General features: G+C 51.4%; 1 protein-coding gene across 1 annotated transcript in view; it reads left to right on the top strand.

The window, feature by feature from the left end:
- MTOR (mechanistic target of rapamycin kinase) overlaps positions 1 to 17915 on the top strand; it is a 132755-nt gene that overhangs the window by 95284 nt on the left and 19556 nt on the right. The window contains exons 31-38 of the mRNA XM_042954026.1: positions 3098 to 3198; positions 5028 to 5143; positions 6594 to 6671; positions 6879 to 6986; positions 10325 to 10450; positions 10549 to 10680; positions 14783 to 14898; positions 15859 to 15976. Of these exons, the coding sequence (XP_042809960.1) occupies positions 3098 to 3198; positions 5028 to 5143; positions 6594 to 6671; positions 6879 to 6986; positions 10325 to 10450; positions 10549 to 10680; positions 14783 to 14898; positions 15859 to 15976 (895 nt within the window). The remainder of the gene's footprint in view (positions 1 to 3097; positions 3199 to 5027; positions 5144 to 6593; positions 6672 to 6878; positions 6987 to 10324; positions 10451 to 10548; positions 10681 to 14782; positions 14899 to 15858; positions 15977 to 17915) is intronic.

Here is a 17915-nt window from a genome sequence, read left to right as displayed (position 1 = left end):
CTGCGTTTGTCGATTCAGTTTCCTGAAGTGTACTCACTTCCTCCTCTGCTCCTTTTTCCACTTTTTGAAACTCTGTCCCCCTTTCAAAGTCCATCCGTACTGTTTCTTGCTCCTCAAGACCGTTTCCAGCCCCCTTCTCACTTTAGGAATTCGAGACGAGCACTTTCTTACGTTGGTTATGTAGGGGTAGCTTGGATATATTGAAGAGGCTTTCATTGTGATTCTGTCCAATCCCCTGTGACACTCGGGGAAGTTGACACAGCCTGCCTGCGGGGTCCCAAGAGCTAAGTGATCCAGGTCTCCTGCCGTGGCGGGGCTGGGTCCCCTTTGCCTCTGCTCTCTTGGATCCGTTCCAGTTCCATAATTACCTATAAAGTGTAAGTGGCTGGTGATGCTGACCAGGGGATTTAGGAACGCGGCCGGCTGAAAGAGATTTTAAAAAGAGATGAATGAAGCAGGATCCTTTTCCCGATCACCTGCAGGGTTCTCACATGGTTTGTTCGGTCAGTTCTATCGAACGTGCGATTTCTAAGCAGCTTTCGCTTCGAGTATGTATCCTGAACATGCCTGCAGAGGCGGCGTCAGCAGTGACCAGGGGTTACCAGTGAGCTAAGAACCTACCCCTTCCCCATGCTCGTCTGCCCCAGGAAGCTAAGCCCCCAGCCCAGCCCCATGGCACACACAGCCACACCTGCTGCCAGGGTGAGTGTGAGTAAGCCCTCTCCCTAACTACTCCTTCACAGGCCCTTGGGTCCTAGAGAACAGATTGCTCAGGAGCGAGATCAGAGGCCGTCAGCCACTTAGGTGTTCAAATGAAAGAACACTTTCGGAGCTTTCTGCCCCTGTGCTCAGTGGGAAGGTCAAAGTCTTGGAGGACAGGCGTTTTACCCAGTTCTCCCTGGAGTGCCGTGAGAGGTACCAGAAAAGAGATCGTACTGTTTGCCCCACACACAGACTCATATTTTCTTTTTTTTTTTTTTTTTTTTAACATTTATTTATTTTTGAGACAGAGAGAAACAGAGCATGAACGGGGGAGGGGCAGAGAGAGAGGGAGACACAGAATCTGAAACAGGCTCCAGGCTCTGAGCTGTCAGCACAGAGCCCGACGCGGGGCTCGAACTCACAGACCGTGAGATCATGACCTGAGCCGAAGTCGGACGCTTAACCGACCAAGCCACCCAGGCGCCCCTCATATTTTCTTATGTATTTGATTTTGTTCTCCCCTTGCCTTTGAGCGTTAAGATTCAGTGTATTCTGCATTTTTGTTTGTGACAAATGCTGATGGGAGAGGAACCCCCCTCTGTGTGTGCTGGCAGCTATTAACAGGGCCACAGGTTAGAGGCGGTGCCCATGTCTGCCGTCGGGGGCCGCTGCTCCCTGCTGTGTCTTTTCAGGTAACAGTTTGTGGTGTTTCACACTGAACTCGCTCCCTGCCTCTAGATGAAAAGCACAGCTGGGTCCACAGACCTACGGCACAGAGCTGGGTGGTCCTGACAAGACTGGAGGGTGCTGAGTTGCCTGTGGCCCCCAGCTATACAGATTTGAAATCTAGGGTTAGAAGAACCGTTCAGAGATCAGGCAGCTTCCTCCCCGACGTCTAGGCAGGACCCCAACAAAAATCTGCCACTGAGTCCGTGATTCTCAGACACGGGGCCGCAGTGTCAGTATCACCTAGAAACTTGTTAGACGTGGACCTTCTTAGGCCCCAGTGCACGCCTCCTGAGTCAGGCTCAGGGAGTGACGCCCAACAATCTGTTTGAAGGAAGGAGCCTCCGGGGGATTGTGATGCACAGACAGTTTGAGAACTGCTGCTCAAAGGTCACCCCTTGCAGGGCCCAGCGGTGAAGGTTTTGGGGGTGGATGGCAGGAAGCCAACAGCGACCTCCATCCTGCTCCCGTCACCGAGCTTCAGTGAGTGCCTGGGGCACAGAGGCGGCCCACTCCCCTTCCTCCTCTTTTTGATCCTAGCCGTGTACTGAACTAGAATGTCGTGGCCCCGGCTCTCTTGATCGTGCGCCAGAGAAGTTAGTGACGGCTGTGCCACCGTGCTGGATCACGGCCCTGAGCAGTTGTCCTGGCAGTGGTCGCTAGTCCGCTTCTCGGTGAGCTCAGCCTAGAGCCCTTCACAACTGACTGGCTTCAGCATCTTGACCACACACCGTGTAGCTCATGTCCCACACAGCTTCTGATCGGGGCCACTTGGAACTTGTACCTTTTCTCTTGACTCCACTGCCAAGACCAAGTTAGAACATCCTAAAAAAAAAAAAAAAAAAAAAAAAAAAATGCTGCAGCGTCTCTTTCGGAAAGCGTGAAGGATTAGAGTCTCCTAGCTGAGTCTTGAAGCTGACAGGAAAACAGAGGGTCCTGTCCGCCCACCAGCAAGGTTTGACATCCATTCATTCAGGAGGGGAACGTGGGAAGGCAACGGTGTCAGGAGTCAACGGGACGTCTCGCTTCTCGAGAGGCCTTCTGCCCTCTTGGTGGATTGAAGTCTCTTGAGCACCATTCAGATCTCGGTATCTCATAGTCCTTCCCCACACGAACGGCAGTTGTATAAAATCCGGGAACGGGCATCTGGGTTTCTGGTGGGCGTGACCACGGTTGAGCCTTCCTCGTCCTGTGCTGATGGATTTCAGTTGCGTCTCATTTCAGACCACAGCCGTTTGTATCACACTTTCAAGAGCCCGTTCTCCCTAAACCTTTGAGCCCAAGATGAATGTCCAGATGTCGCTGTGTCTCTTCAGATTGCTTTCTCTGTAGGCCCGCTAAGGGGAAAGAGCCCAAAATTCACTGGCCTAGGAAAGAAGCTACTTAGTATTTATGAAGGGGGCGGGATGCCCAGGACATCTCCGATCCCAGAGTTAGACACAGTCCCCAGCCTCGATAAAGTCATCCGCCGACAAATGGTGAGCCACCAGGCCGTAGAAAGAAGTCACCGACCACTTCTCCTGTATCTTAGGACCCAGTCAAAAGTGCTTTTTATTTGAAGGCTCCCGGTTCACGGCAGGCCCCAGCTCACCCAGGGGGCCAGAGAGGACGACGCACAGGTTGTGGAAGTGGTTTCGGGTAACACAACTGTCTGGTTCTCTTCCTTCAGGGGGCAGCTCCACCAGCAGTGCTGTGAGAAGTGGACCCTGGTTAACGATGAGACCCAAGCCAAGATGGCCCGGATGGCCGCTGCAGCTGCCTGGGGCTTAGGTGAGGCTTCCCTCCCAGGCACCCCCGTCGGGGTAGGGAGGGGGTGGCTGGGGGCTCGCATTCAAAAATTAAGGCAGCTGTGGTTACAGGTAGAAACGTGAGGTCCATAGAAGTGTCAAATAGCCTGTACCCACGTCTGTCTCTCCCACCCGTGCCTTCTACCTGATGACTGTGACTGACTTGTTAGACATGGGTAAAAATGGCTCTCACCAGGGAAGCCAAGAAAACCAGCCAGCAAGCATCAAAACTGATATATTTAGTGAGGTTTTGTTTATTCTAAACAAATTACTGGTTTATTTTTCTCTCTTACGAATAATATCTAGAAGTAGAAATTTCCAACCTAGTGTCTGGCTCCATTGCCATTAGCCTCTCTCCATATTTTCTGCTTTGCGTGGGACCTCCATTTTCAAGTCCACCTCATGATCCAGGATGGCTGCTGGAGCTCCGCCCATCATGTCTTTACCCCTAGCAGGAATAAAGAGAGAAGACAGCTGTCTGTCTCCTTTTATTTCTTAACTGTTATTCTAGAACTTTCCTAACACATATAAAAGTGAAGAGAATAGTATAACGAACTCCCATATGCCCTCACCTTCTCCAACACTTATAAACATTTTCACAGTTCTGTATTTTCTGTTCTCCTCCTTGCTGCCTGATACCCCCCTTACTCCCTGAGTATTTTAAGGCAGAAATCTCCTTTCAGTCCCCACAGACAAGTGTAGATTTCTGACACCAGGCCCCAGCTGAGATTACCAATGTCTGGTCCAGAGATGTTCTCAATAAGCGGGGACAGAAGCCACAGGACGCCCCAAGTGAAAAGCTTCACCTGTGGAGTCCAGAGGAAGGTTACATAACCCTCTACCTCCATTCCATCCCTCTTGAGTCACAGAGCTTATATCCTTTCCATTCATGAGCTCTGGGCTGGATCCAGGACATTTTTCAAAAACAAAGTGCTTCCTGAGGAGTCATCGTTTGCCATTTGCTTTTGCCCAGAGGCACCGAGAATGAATGAGTCGATGGTCTGGAGTGAAAGGCAGGAAAATGCCTTGTAAAATCGGCTGCCCTGCAGTCTGCAGCTAATGAGGCTAATAGCGTTTCTGCAGATGGGCTTGGAAACGCTGGCATCTGATGCGTGCTCCCCCCGTCAGGGGAAGTCATTGTCTCTTTCTGGATGTAGCCCTTTCCCCGGTCTGTGCCCTGATACAGAGACCGCTGTGCTATGACCCAGCCCATCTTTCTGTTATAACAGAACCTCTTAAAATATTTATCTCCTCCCTCCTGAGGCACAGGTAGTGCCAGAGTGAGGCGGGCGAACTCTTTGTCTAATCCTGCCCCCTGTCTGGGTAATGGCCTCTTTCAGTCGTTGAGGGGAAAATGTAATTTCCAATGTACCGTCAAACTGCGAGCTGCTTTGCTAGTAGGGAAGAAAGCCATCCCGTGTCACCTAGGGAAGCCTGAGCGAGTCCTCTAGGTTAATGAGGTGCTACGTTAAAGCCTCTTGACAGGTAGGCTTTGCACTCACTGGGTTTCTCCCATCTTTCACGGAGCTCCCTGGGGCAGCAGTGGAGTCCTGTGTTTGGAAGACAGATGTGGCTTTGCTTGTTACACTGGCTCGCTCAACCCTGTAGGGTAGAGAGTCTTGGCAGGGTTTTGATACATCAGGCACAAGCCCGTCTCATTTGAACCCCAAGCTAAATGCAAGGTACAATGACAAGGCCAATTTGAGCTGCTCCCTTAGCATCCTAGCAAGCTGACCACCCTAATGCTTTCCTCTCTCTCTCTGTCTCTGTGTGTGTGTGTGTGTGTGTGTGTGTGTGTGTGTGTGTGTGTAGGTCAGTGGGACAGCATGGAGGAATATACCTGTATGATCCCTCGGGACACCCACGATGGGGCATTTTATAGAGCCGTGCTGGCACTACATCAGGACCTCTTCTCCTTGGCGCAACAGGTAAAAGCCTACGTGTACTCAGACCGTCTAGCAAAGGAAAGGTGATTAGTTGTGCCCCGTCAGTTCCGAGGCACGCAGCCCCTGTGGAAATGGGCTAATGTCCTTCCGCTCTGGGGTTCGGCTCCGTGAGCACATCAGAATCTAGGCTTTGGAGCATAAGACTCGCAAGAAGACTGCCAGCACATCAGCCAGGGCCACTTTCTGCTCTAAGAGGGACAGAGGTGTTCTGGAATTTGCCATTTAGGTGGTTTTGGAATTCGCTTCTCGGGTCAGCACTGCACCCTCTGATCGCTCTGCTTTAGCAGCATCCCTTGTAGTACCGAAGGGCTGTGTGTCTCACCCGAGGAGGGTTTGGGAAGCAGCAGCCCCGTCTGCAGAGGTCAGTCTCCAGGTTCTTCGGCTGTTCAGGCGTGTCACATAGCGATGGCCTGGGAAAGGGAGCTCTGTATTTGAGAACCCTGTGCTGGCTCACGGGATAAAAGAACAAAGTGGTCACATCCTAACAGGCACCAGGCTGTCTTGGGTGAGGTGCTGGGGTAAATGACCCGAGCACCCAAGGGATGGGGGCACAGTAACGAAGCTCAAATATTCGAGAAAGGAAAAGCTTTGCATGCGGGGTCTTGAGTTGAGGAAACACAAGACTCAAACCACAGTCCTGGGGCCATCCCCTGAGCTCGGGCTTACATGATGAGAACTGAGGCCTGGGCCGTCGTTTCACAGGCACAGAGGCGCCTGTGACATGGACAGGTCTGGACATTCCTCTGCCAGGAGCCACGGCACTCCTGCATGAGGACAAGACGCTTAGAAGCCAGTGATGGCCACCTGGAGCTAGTAAGGGTTTGCACGGTTTAGTTCCACAAATACGTCCAGCAAGGAAAAGATGAAAGAAGGCAGGTCCACAAGCTGTCGTCTTGAGACAGGAGAACACAGTGATTCTTTTCTTTTCTTTTTTTTTTTTTACTTAATGTTTATCATTTATTTTTGAGAGAGACTGAGCACAAACAGGGGAGGGGCAGAGAGAGAGAGGGAGACCCAGGATCCACAGCAGGCTCCGGGCTCCGAGCTGTCAGCACAGAACCCGATGTGGGGCTCGGACCCACGAGCTGTGAGATCATGACCTGAGCCGAGGTCGGACGCTCAACCGACTGGGCCACCCTGACGTCCTGAGAACACAGTGATTCTCAGCATACCTATTCCTTCCCTCGTTACCTAGGATTCGGGATGTTAAGCTTTTGGTTGCCATACGTTCTGTCTTTTCTGGGAAATTGGATAATGCTCTTCTTTAGCCTTGCAAATCTGGTAAAAGGCTTCTTTCCTTCTTCAGTGAACTTTTCTCTCCATCACTAGAGTTTAAGTGAAACGGATAAGCTCCAACTAGTTAGGAAGCCGAAGACCACGCTCAGCTCCCGAGCCCATGGCTCAGTTCCAGGCTTCTCTGTTTCTCTTCTAGTGTATCGACAAAGCCAGGGACCTGCTGGATGCAGAGCTAACTGCTATGGCAGGAGAGAGCTACAGTCGGGCATATGGGGTGAGTGTCGAGCATTCTGCACAGTGTCGTTTTAAAGGCTCATTTCAGTTCTTTCCTCAGCGCGGGCCAGTGAGGAGTCACAGGCCGCTGAGAACATGCCTGTGTGTTCTCAGCAGATACCCTGTCGCCAGAAGGAATGATTGAAATGAATCCTGGCTGTGGATTGTTCATGCCGTATTAAGTTGGAATGTGATTTGCTTCCATCAGGCCATGGTTTCTTGCCACATGCTCTCCGAGCTGGAGGAGGTTATCCAGTACAAGCTCGTCCCCGAGCGACGGGAGATCATCCGCCAGATCTGGTGGGAGAGACTGCAGGTGAGGCCGGCAGAAAGCCCCGGGGTAGCCCGTCCACTCTCCCTCCCCTGCTCTGGCTCGCCATGCGCTCCCTGCCTCCTCACAGAGGCTGGGGCCGCGTTCAAGGCAAAGCGCTCAAAGTCCCGGCACCTAAGCCCTTAGGTGTGAGAGAATGACCAGTTCTCCAGCCTCCTCTTACCCTTTTCGAGGAGGGCAAGAAAACGTCTTTAATAAGTGCCACTTCTAGACAACCTGTTGAGAATCTTAACCCCGGATTCGGTGGTTCTCCACTTCAGCTGCACGATAGAATGACCTGCAGAGATTTTCAAGTCCGGATACCTAGACCGCTTCCCAGACTAAATAAATCCAAATTTCTGGGGACAGACCGAGGCTCAGTATCTTTTCAGCCTCCCCAGATGTTTCCAGTGTGTGGCCAACACTGAGAACCACTGCTCTGAATCCACTTCGTGGCCACCCACATCCAGCTTTTTAACCGGGGTTACCTGATGCTTCGATTGACCGACCCCTGCCGTGTACAGTTCCTCAGGCCGTAGTCGTCCACAGTCTCTCTTCTGACTGAAGTTTCCCTCACGGAGGAACTTCTCCAAGTCCTGCATCAGTGTTTTCATTGTACATTCTGATCGTTTGAAGCGTGAGGAGCAGTCCGTTCCAGATGTGGGAGCCAGCAGTCTTAAGTGTTCTTGGAAAGGACAGCTCTCCCATTCCTTGCTTTGGTAGGAGGGCAAGTTCATTTGCAAAGGAGAAAAAGCCTTCAGCGCTGCAGAAGCCACTCGTCCGTCGTTCCCCCCCCCCCCCCCCCCCCCGCCCCGCCACGGTTTTAGACAGTTCCTCTTGGCCCATCCATACCTGTTTCCAAATTCGGCTCCAGGCCCCTCCTCAGTGGGCTGTGAGAAAACCTTTTCACTCCAGGCCGCATTCCTGTCTGGGGAGCTTTGGGCACATTCCGCTGGCGAGGGGAGAGCAGGAGGCAAAGAGCGTGTGTGAATGCAGAGTCACTTACGCTCTGCAGTGAGCACATGCAGTTCTTTGAGATGTTTTATTAGCAATTATGAAACGCCCAGTGAATGTTTTGATGGAAAATTGTCCATTGGCCACCAGAAAAGAATTCCACAGAGCAAGCATTTCCCACCTGCCTTGGACACACCCCGGTTTTTTTTTTAAGTGTCTGTAATGGGGTAAAGAGTTTCCACATCAGAGATCTGATGAATCTTTTGCCATTCTGACAAGGGAGACCTTGTCCAAATAGAGACCCGGACGGGGGTGGAGTAAATGAGTCTTGGAGAGGGGAAACCCGTGCTTGACTTTACCGTGTCCAAAACACTGTCGTCATCGGAGGCCTTCGTGACTTTCCTACCTTGAGACAGCAAGATGCTTTTTGGCTCACAGGGGGCCCGATCATTTCGGCATCTGGAAGAAACTAGCGGATGGTGAGGAGTTCCCAAAACAGTCACTCGATGTACTTTTTTCTGTTTTTATAACTTTCCAAATCACTGTTGCCACACTTAATGGGACGGAAAGACACGGTCCGAGGCCTGAAAATAAAGCACTAAGTTAGTGGCAGAAATTTGGCTCTCATGGATGGCTTGTCGTCAAAGCACTCGATAAGCCGCCTCAGCTGGAAGGCCGCCATTTTGTGATCAGGTCATTTCCGTGGAGATCCCCCGCCAGGGTCTCCCGTGGGGAGCATGAGAGGTCAGCCTCATGTGCCTTGAGTTCTGCATTTAAGTTCACTCTGGATCCTGTTACACTTAAAAGCCTGTGGCCATTGCTGCTGGGCTCTCAGAATCGCCTCCATGGAGGGATGGTTCATTTGGTTCCATTTGCCTTTTGAACCGATGAATTCACCAAAGGAGTGACAGGTCTCAGGAGCTCTGCCCCCCTGCAGGTCTGTCTCTGAGCCTGACTTCTTACAGTGAGGAAGAGGAGAGGCCCACTCTCCCTCCAAAGTATTTGATATAAAACTATTATATTTGATATAAAATTTTAATAATGATGAATTCATTCTATTTTTTTATTATTACTTTTATTTTTTTCGAGAGAGAGAGAGACCAAGAGCATGAGTAGGGGAGGGGCAAAGAGAGAGGGAGACACAGAATCTGAAAGCAGGCTCCAGGCTCCAAGCTGTCAGCACAGAGCCCGACGCGGGGCTCGAGCTCGTGAGATCATGACCTGAGCCGAAGTTGGACGCATAATCGACTGAGCCACCCAGGTGCCCCCACTCTGTTGTCATTAAAAGGAATGTATAGATGTGAACAAATGAGGCACTTTTCCTTCTCCGTGCAGTTTTTGCTCTGGGACAAATGAAGAGAAAAGAATCTAGGCAGGTTTTCATGAAGGTTTAGGCATCAATAACTGGTCACAAGTCTGGTTCGGTTTTTCAGATTCCTCATCACCTTTCCTATCATCAGATGGGATTAATAACTTCAGGACTATTTATGCCACCAGTTTACGAGCAACGTCATGTGAAATTTTAATTGTTTAAACTTCTTTTGTACTTAATTCATCTTCCAAATGTTGAATAATACATTTTTAAAAAGATTTTATCTTTAATCTCTACACCCAACGTAGGGCTTGAACTCATGACCCCAAGATCAAGAGTCACAAGCTTCTCCAACTGAGCCAACCAGGCGCCCCTGAATGATACATTTTTTTTTAATGTTTTTATTTATTAGTTTTGAGACAGAGAGAGAGAGCACGAGCAGGGGAGGGGCAGAGAGAGAGGGAGACACAGAATCTGAAGCAGGCTCCAGGCTCCGAGCTGTCAGCACAGAGCCCGACGCGGGGCTCGAACTCACGGACCACGAGATCGTGACCCGAGCCAAAGTCGGACGCTCAACCGACTGAGCCACCCAGGAGCCCCTGCATGATACATTTTAACATTGCGTTTGTCAGTGATAGTCCACTTCATCCAGAGAAACTGAAGCAAAAAAAAAAAAAAAAAAAAAAAAAAATCAAATCAAAGTTAAAGACGCATTATTTACAATCCAGAAAAGCAGTTTAAATAATTTAACTCCTGTCACCGTCATCATAGCCCTATGAAGTTGGTACTGCCTTTACCCCCTTTTACCAGCTAAGTAACTTGCACAGCGTCACATAGATGGTAAGTGGCAGGGCCGGGATCCAAGCGCCAGAGTCCATACTCCCCTGGTCCTCAGATTTTGAGAGGTTCCTAAGAAGTGTTTTGTTTTCTTGTTTTCTTCGCAGTACCCTTCCCTTGAGAAAGTTGAGGTTGTAAAAATGAGTTTCTTTTCTTTGGCTCAAGGTGGGTTTTGCTGTTGCTTGTCGGGGATGAAGCGACAGCAGGAGACCTACCTAACTCTCACCCCCGAATGTTCCAGGGCTGCCAGCGCATCGTGGAGGACTGGCAGAAAATCCTGATGGTGCGCTCGCTCGTGGTCAGCCCCCACGAGGACATGAGGACCTGGCTCAAGTATGCCAGCCTGTGTGGCAAGAGTGGCAGGCTGGTGAGTCACCCCCGCCACCAGGGCAGGGTGGGAGGCTGAGGAGGGCCCGGCGCTCCCGGTCCCGTTCTGTTTATAACCTGACCTCTCTTGGTTTTAAGGCTCTTGCTCATAAGACCTTGGTGTTGCTCCTGGGAGTTGATCCGTCTCGGCAACTTGACCATCCTCTGCCAACAGTTCACCCTCAGGTGACCTACGCCTACATGAAAAACATGTGGAAGAGTGCTCGCAAGGTCTGTGTCCCGATTCCGTCCAGCAGTAGACCGCGTCGCTCCAAAATGCTCACTAATCGGCTTGTCACTGCCTCGGGGCCCAAAGGGAAACAGCATCCAAACCACCATGTCAGGGAGTTAGCTCCTGGTAGGAAGCTATTTGGCCCGATTTCAAAAGTGAATCATATTCGAGGACGTGCACGTGTACAGTTGATCGAACCAATGAGTGTAATCACGTAATATAACTGATTATGCTAGAACATAGAGAAAGCAGAATTTCTAACCCCCCCCCCCCCCCAAGAGAAGGTGGGCTATTCAGTACCGAAAGGACAGCCTATCTGTGAGAGCACAGATGGGAAATTTCACAAGACCAGTTTGCGTTTTCAGACTTCTCGTCTCCTGTCCTATCATCGCTTGGGATTCAGAAGCAGCAACACCGAGTGTAATGTTGAATCCAGTCGGGAGCGTCACCTTGGAGCCAGCGTAGAATTCCTCTTACTTTAGTTACAGGCAGGGCCTTCCCCAGACAGGGAATTAGATGCGGCTCCTGGCGGGGGTTTTTGGTTTTATTTTTTTGAAACCGTCTTCCTGGATGATGGCGATGATTAACAAAAAGTTGGCCCCGGAGGCAAAATCAGCATCCGCTTTGGCTCCTCGTCCTCCTTACCGGACAGAGAGGGCGTCCCAGCTCTCCCTCTCTCGCCACTGTGGTCCCCGCATTGGGACCCGTCGTGAGAGGGGTCAGCACTGCGGCCGTGGCCGTGGAAAGATGCCATAACATAGCAGTCGTGTCTCAGTGGGAGGCATGCTTAGGGAAATCTAGGACTGTGTCTAGAAACTGCCTTCCTTTCGGATGGTCGACTCTGACGACGAACGCCGCCCAGAGTGGGATCGGGAGCCCTGGAGCCCAGCGCTGGTCTTGGACAGGGGTGCGTTTCAGTCGTATCGACCCGAGCTGCATTCCCCACTCGTATGGTCTGGGGCGGGGGCGGGGAGGAGGGGTGTTTTCTCCTGTTGTTCATTGGGATCTGGTTTGCTTTGGTGTGGTTGCAAGGCTCTGCAAGCTTCCCAGGCCAGAGCGGTTCCGATGCAAAGCCTGACCTCCTCCAGGCAGATGAGAAAAACAGAAGGTACTGGATCTGAATCTAGTCCGGTTTCCTTCCTACGTGCAGCCTCCAAGTCTTTGAACGTCTTGCCGAAGGCAGGCAGCGGGAGCCTCCTGGCTGATGTCTCAACCAAGGGGTGGCTTCTTTCAACATGGGACCACAGCCCGGCTTCTCCACACATTACAGCCTCTTCTTGGAAGCCCACATTCTGGTGGGAGCCCATAAAATGACATGGATTAGAAATTGAGAAACCTCTTTCAAGTTAGGGGCTCGAACTTCAAGCCCAGAGCTAGAGATGTTCTGCCTTCGCAGACATTCGGGAGCTACTCAAAGAAAACCAAGTGCTTAGTAATAACTGTGCTGTTGAACCAGGTGCTTTTCTTCTCTGAGCTCTGCTTTCCTGCCACTAGAAACAATTCAGTAAACTGTTGTGTTCTGCCCTGCATAAGGCAGAAAGAGTTTGAGAAACGCAGCGTCGGCTTTGCAGGAAGGTGTCAGGCAGTAGGTGACCGTACCGTGTTTTCCTAGGTGAGCCGCCTCCCGGAATCTAGAGACAGGCCGGTCCTTCCATGACATTTCGCTAAGCTGAGCTTGTCCGTCTTGCCCACAAACCACTCAGGCATCCAGGAGCCAAGAGTATGATGTGCAGCTTAAACTCTGGGCATGAGAGAAACCCCTTCCTCTGAGTGGCCGGTCCCTCATCCGTCAGAGAGAGAGAGAGAGAGAGAGAGAGAAAATCAGTTTTTCTCTCCTCACTTCCCAGGGGCGGAACCAAGAGGGATTTTAATAGAACATTTTCAATTCCTTGAAAATAAATTGCCTCCATGCCACAGAGGAAAAGGATATAGATTCCCCCGAGTGGGATAAATTTACTTTATACTGAGCTTCAAATCCAAAGTAATACCCAGTCCTCCCCAGTTTGGGCAATTTATTTTTTGTTCAGTGCCTTGTTGAGCCTCCCCAAAAGACTCTAACCTGTGTGTCTGGACTGTCAGTGACACAGAGCTCATGGGCTCCGAACAGCCCTGACCTCAGCATTCCTGGTGTAGTTCTTACCTGCTTGATGGACACGCTCGTCACACTGAGTTATCAGTCAGCCACCTTTCTCCCGATTAATCTTCTTTTTTTTTTTTTTTTTTTTTAACATTCATTTTTGAGACAGAGAGAGACAGAGCATGAACGGGGGAGGGGCAGAGAGAGAGGGAGACACAGAATCTGAAACAGGCTCCAGGCTCTGAGCTGTCAGCACAGAGCCCGACGCGGGGCTCGAACTCATGGACCGCGAGATCATGACCTGAGCCAAAGTCGGCCGCTTAACCGACTGAGCCACCCAGGAGCCCCCCGATTGATCTTTCTACTGCTGCCTCTCAATTCTTTTTTTTTTTTCTTCTTCTTCTTCTTCTTTTTAATCAGCTCTAAGTCTGGTCAGTGCGGTTTCTTGTAGAAAAACTAAAAGAACATTTATCACTTCCCAGGTGTGGGATGCTAACGTAGTTCATTTTTCAAAGCCAGTGGTGAGTAATGGGACCCTATGAAGGCAGCTAGCTGTCTGAGGGGGACAGTTGTCTTGTTAACTGTTGAACATCTGTGTGTCTGCAATGTCCCCCTGCACGGATTAGCTGCCTGATAAATCGTTTTGTCACATCATCCTGGCTCTGGGGTGAGCCCATCCCGTTGACGCCAATTAATTCCTTACGTTGAAAAGTGTCTGAGGTTGGTCTCTGCCCCCAAGCCAGGGAGTTTTATTTTTCCTTCAAGACTGTCACCGCTGACCTGCTTCTGTGTTTTAAAAACACGGAAGAAGACCGCCCTGACCTTATTTATTTAAAACGTTAGCTTTTCCCGCCGCCCCCCCCCCCCCTTCTACAGGAAAGGACACGTAGCCTCTTTTTCACATCCTCTCACGTAGCGTTTCCCCTCACTGTGTTGGTGGGTTTAGAGTCCACCATTTTTTTCCGTTGGAACGTTTGTGTCCATGTGCTGTCTCCACCCGTGAAGCCCTTTGAAGAGCATATGGACCCCATTTGTGTATTTATTTATTTTGAGAGGGAGAGAAAGAGCGAGGGGCAGAGCGAGAGGGAGGGAAAGAACCGCAAGCATGCTCCATGCCACCACCGGTGCAGAGCCGGGCACGGGGCTTGAAGTCACGACCCGTGAGCTCACGACCTGAGCCGAAACTGAGAGTCGGACGCTTGACCGACTGAGCCACCCAGGCGCCCCTGGACCCCGTTTATTAAGACACTGGTGTGTGTGGACATGTGGGCTTCTACAGACGGCTTGTAACTTATTCCCAGGTCTCTGGCTCCGTGTCTCCCTCCAGTCTTCCCTCACTCGGCATCCCGTTCCTAGCCCAGGTGCCTTGTTGGTATAAGACCCCGTGGTGTAAATAGATCTGACTGCTTGAGGCTGCTGTGAGCATTTTGCTCCTAAGCTACCCCGTTCAACTGGACGTCTGCTCGGCCGGTGTCTCCCCCCACCCCCCGTTTCACCTGCACGTATGAGGGGCTTCTACGCCACCTCTGTATTCTCAGTCGGGCACTGAGGGTTCTGTCGGGTTTTTTAAACCACGGTTTTTGCCCCGCCGGAGTATCCCAAGGTACCAGAGTGTTTGAAACAAAACTAAAGTTTTACGGGCCCCAAATAGCTCCCCATAAGCCTGGTTTGCCCCGGGGCAGTGTGTTGATAGCGAAATAAGCGGTCGTTTCAGATTACCTCATATGAATTGGTATTTTGGGGTAGCCGGGCCGTAGCTTTTCCCAGACTTAGGAAAATAGTACTGCAGTTAACCAAGGGGAGCTAAGGCTCGAGTTGAAAAACTACGAATCTTTTTGAAAAGCCTAACCACCTCCCGGCATCACGCCCTGCTCCCCTGACCGTGGGAGACCCTTCGCCACCGCTCCGGGGTGTCCCCCTGGGAGGGGGGGTCGGCTCACACACCCGTTTGATGGACAGGAGTGTCTTGCCCCTGAGGCCGGGCCCCAAACCAAGCAGCCCCCTGTGCCTGTGTCCTGCTCCAGATCGATGCCTTCCAGCACATGCAGCACTTCGTGCAGACCATGCAGCAGCAAGCCCAGCACGCCATCGCCAGCGAGGACCAGCAGCACAAGCAGGAGCTGCACAAGCTCATGGCCAGGTGAGGCCCTCCGGGCCGGGGCCGGTCGTGCTCCGGTCCCGCCAACGCCAGCCGCCTCTGCAGCACGGGCAGGGGGAGCGCTCAGGGCTCCGTGGGCCACTAGTTCCTGACCCGGCTCTTTCCAGTGGGGACCCCAGGCGGCCATCGAATCGTGCCGCCCCAGAGCCCCTGCTGCTGTTTTCCCAGGATTCAGCAGCCCGAGAGCATCCACGTGCTGTGGTCCTCCCTCCTGGTGTCTGGCTTTAGAGTTAGACTCCTTATCGCTTCTCAGCCTCTCGGCTAAGATCAAGTGTAGAGTGAGACTCCTCGTTTGCAAACGCCAGATACGCCGCTACCTTGCTGTGTGACTTCAGATGCATGACTTAACCGCTCTGTGCCTCAGTTTCCCCACCATTTATAAAGGGGATAATGAGAGCTCCTATTTGTGAGGGTGGTAAGAGGTGATATGAGGGTTAATAGAACAAACATGGCAACGATTTAGAGCCGTACCTGGAATGGAGTAGCAATCAGTTAATGTTGGCTCTTAATGTTATTAGTATATGTGTAATATTTTGATATGTATTGTATCATTCATTATAAATGGAGGAGAAGGGAGAAGTGAGGGAGAAGCCAGGAGCAGTCGATCAGGAAAGTTACTCAACAGCCAACTCCCACCAAACACTGACATGGGGGTGGACGGGTCCATACAGACCTGCCCATCCCAGGTACTGGTTTATGCTAGCATTGAAGGACGCGTCAAGGGGAAGAGACGATACGTAAAATACGCATCCCCGAAGCCCGTTTTTTTCCCTCCTGTGCGGTTGAGAATTCTGATGGTTCCACCACGTCGCTTCCCGAGAGCAAGCACGACTGTCCGGGAGGCTTTCGTGCCCCCCTGACACAATCAGTTGTCCTCCCTGGTGGAGGGCGAGGGCCGGTGTGCGGGCACGGCGACACGGGGGCCTGTTTCTCTGTTTCCAGGTGTTTCCTGAAACTCGGGGAGTGGCAGCTGAACCTGCAGGGCATCAATGAGAGCACCATCCCCAAAGTGCTGCAGTACTACAGCGCCGCCACGGAGCACGACCGCGGCTGGTACAAGGTAACCGAGGCCCAGGCCGCGGCCCAGCCCCACCTCCTCCGGGGGCAGAGCCCGGCTCCCGGCGTCCCGAGCGCTTGTGCTTTACGGCAGAGCCTCGTGGTGCCGGTCCGAATCTGGGCATTTGCTCGTTGGACTGCCAGAGGCCCCTTACGAGCTTAATCGATACAGAAAGATTGATCGAATCTTTTATCTGCGAGATACTTTACTGCACCGTTATTACGTGTGTGGCTCTGGGGAATGCTGTTGTCTTCCAGACTCTTAGCGGATTGTTTTCCTACGAGCATCTGGACACACAGTTAATCTCTGGGACTCTGTCTTCCCTTGGGTCATCCACTCCTTCCCGGCTTCTTCCTGATTTCCATCCCTGCCTGGTCCTCATCTAAGAACTTGACTTTCTCTTATTTGTATTGGAAAGCTCTGGGTAACATCCTGTTACGGCATAGGAGACTTTTCAGGAAGATAAACAAAATTAGAAAATGTATCAAAGATGTGGTTGACCGGTAGAGGAGGGATTTTTGGAAGAACACATCTTTGAGGAGAGCACATACCCTGAGTTTTTAGACCTTCCTCAGGGACCTCCTGGTAATGGCCACATGCTGTAACACATGTCATCATTTCTTTCCAGTATTTCTTTAACTTGTTGATACTTTGTGATTTAATCCCTCTGGGATCAAAAGTTGCATCTGAAGACACAGAAGCATCCACAGTAAAAATCTTACCCTGATTTAAGCATGCTTCATTCTGATCGGAAAAATGCCTATTTCGTGGTAGCAGCAGCTATTACTCTATCTAGAACAGCTTCAGTCGTACGTTGGAAAATATAGCCAGCAAACCCTTGACTAGCCGGAACCTTACCAGTTAGAACTCTCTCCTAACCAGATGAGAAAAGAAACGAGTCATGAGGGGAAAAAAACGGACTCCAGGAATTTAAGCTTTTCCCTCGTATGAGTCCTTTGGGGTCTATGCTGTCTTACTGCCCATGGTGTGGTCCCATCGGTGTGCAGAGACTGGTTCCGTGTTGCTCACCGCGTCCCCTGGCTCAGTGCCCGTCATGCAGGGGATATAGAGGAGTGATCTGTTGACTAAATGAAGGTATTGGGAAACTGAGCCTGGGTCATTGTAGAATTGTCACTCATCAAATAAAGGTCAACTGTGGTCAACCTACTCTGCTTAGGTGGAAAAATGGAGACATTTATGTTAAAGAAAGGTTTCTAGCAAGGGATGCAAAGGAATTGCCTGATTATCCAGAAAGTCCAACTCTTAGCGGATTATTTAATGTCCTGCCCGCACTGCAAACTCACGAGGCCCCCAAATCAAAGCGTGCCTCCTGCTGTCTACACCAGGCAGTGCTGTACCGTCCTTGAACATGGCACGGGGGTGGATAGTTCGTCCTTTACCAAAATAAGCACCAAAGGCTTCTCCCAGCAAACAGTCATGGCGCATCGGCTCTCTGACAGGCCGCGCACCCTGGCCGGATGGGAGAGCTGGATGGCGGAACGCCGGCCCCCATACGTGCTCTTGACGTGCTCCCCTTCCCACTGGCCTGGAACCTGGTCAAGACTTGCACCACTAAGTCTCTGCTGTCTTAAATAAGCTGTTTCATATACCAGCTGCCAAGGGAATCTTCCAAACCTAGAATGAAATGGGACCTCCTTGACCTAATATGTCAACCCGTCCATAATCTGACCCCGCTGCTTCGCTAACCCTCCCCTCACCTCCTCCTGCGCACCTGCACTCCAATCAGGTCTGTTTGTTTCCTGTGAACCGCCCTATGCTGGCCACCCCGCATCTTCCTCCCTGACCTCCCCAGGCCAGGAAGTCCCTGCTGCTGGCCTCTTGTCCCTGCCTTGTCCGTTGAAGGCTGCTCTTCAAGCCTTCCCCTAAATCCCTCCCCTCTGTGAAGCTTGCCCTGGCCTGCCCGCTGCCCGTCTCTCCTTGC

Source organism: Panthera leo, chromosome C1 (assembly GCF_018350215.1).
Source record: "Panthera leo isolate Ple1 chromosome C1, P.leo_Ple1_pat1.1, whole genome shotgun sequence".
Classification (NCBI taxonomy): Eukaryota; Metazoa; Chordata; class Mammalia; order Carnivora; family Felidae; genus Panthera; species Panthera leo.
The sequence above is the reverse complement of the archived record's forward strand: the minus strand, read 5'-3'. Positions and strand labels throughout refer to the sequence as shown.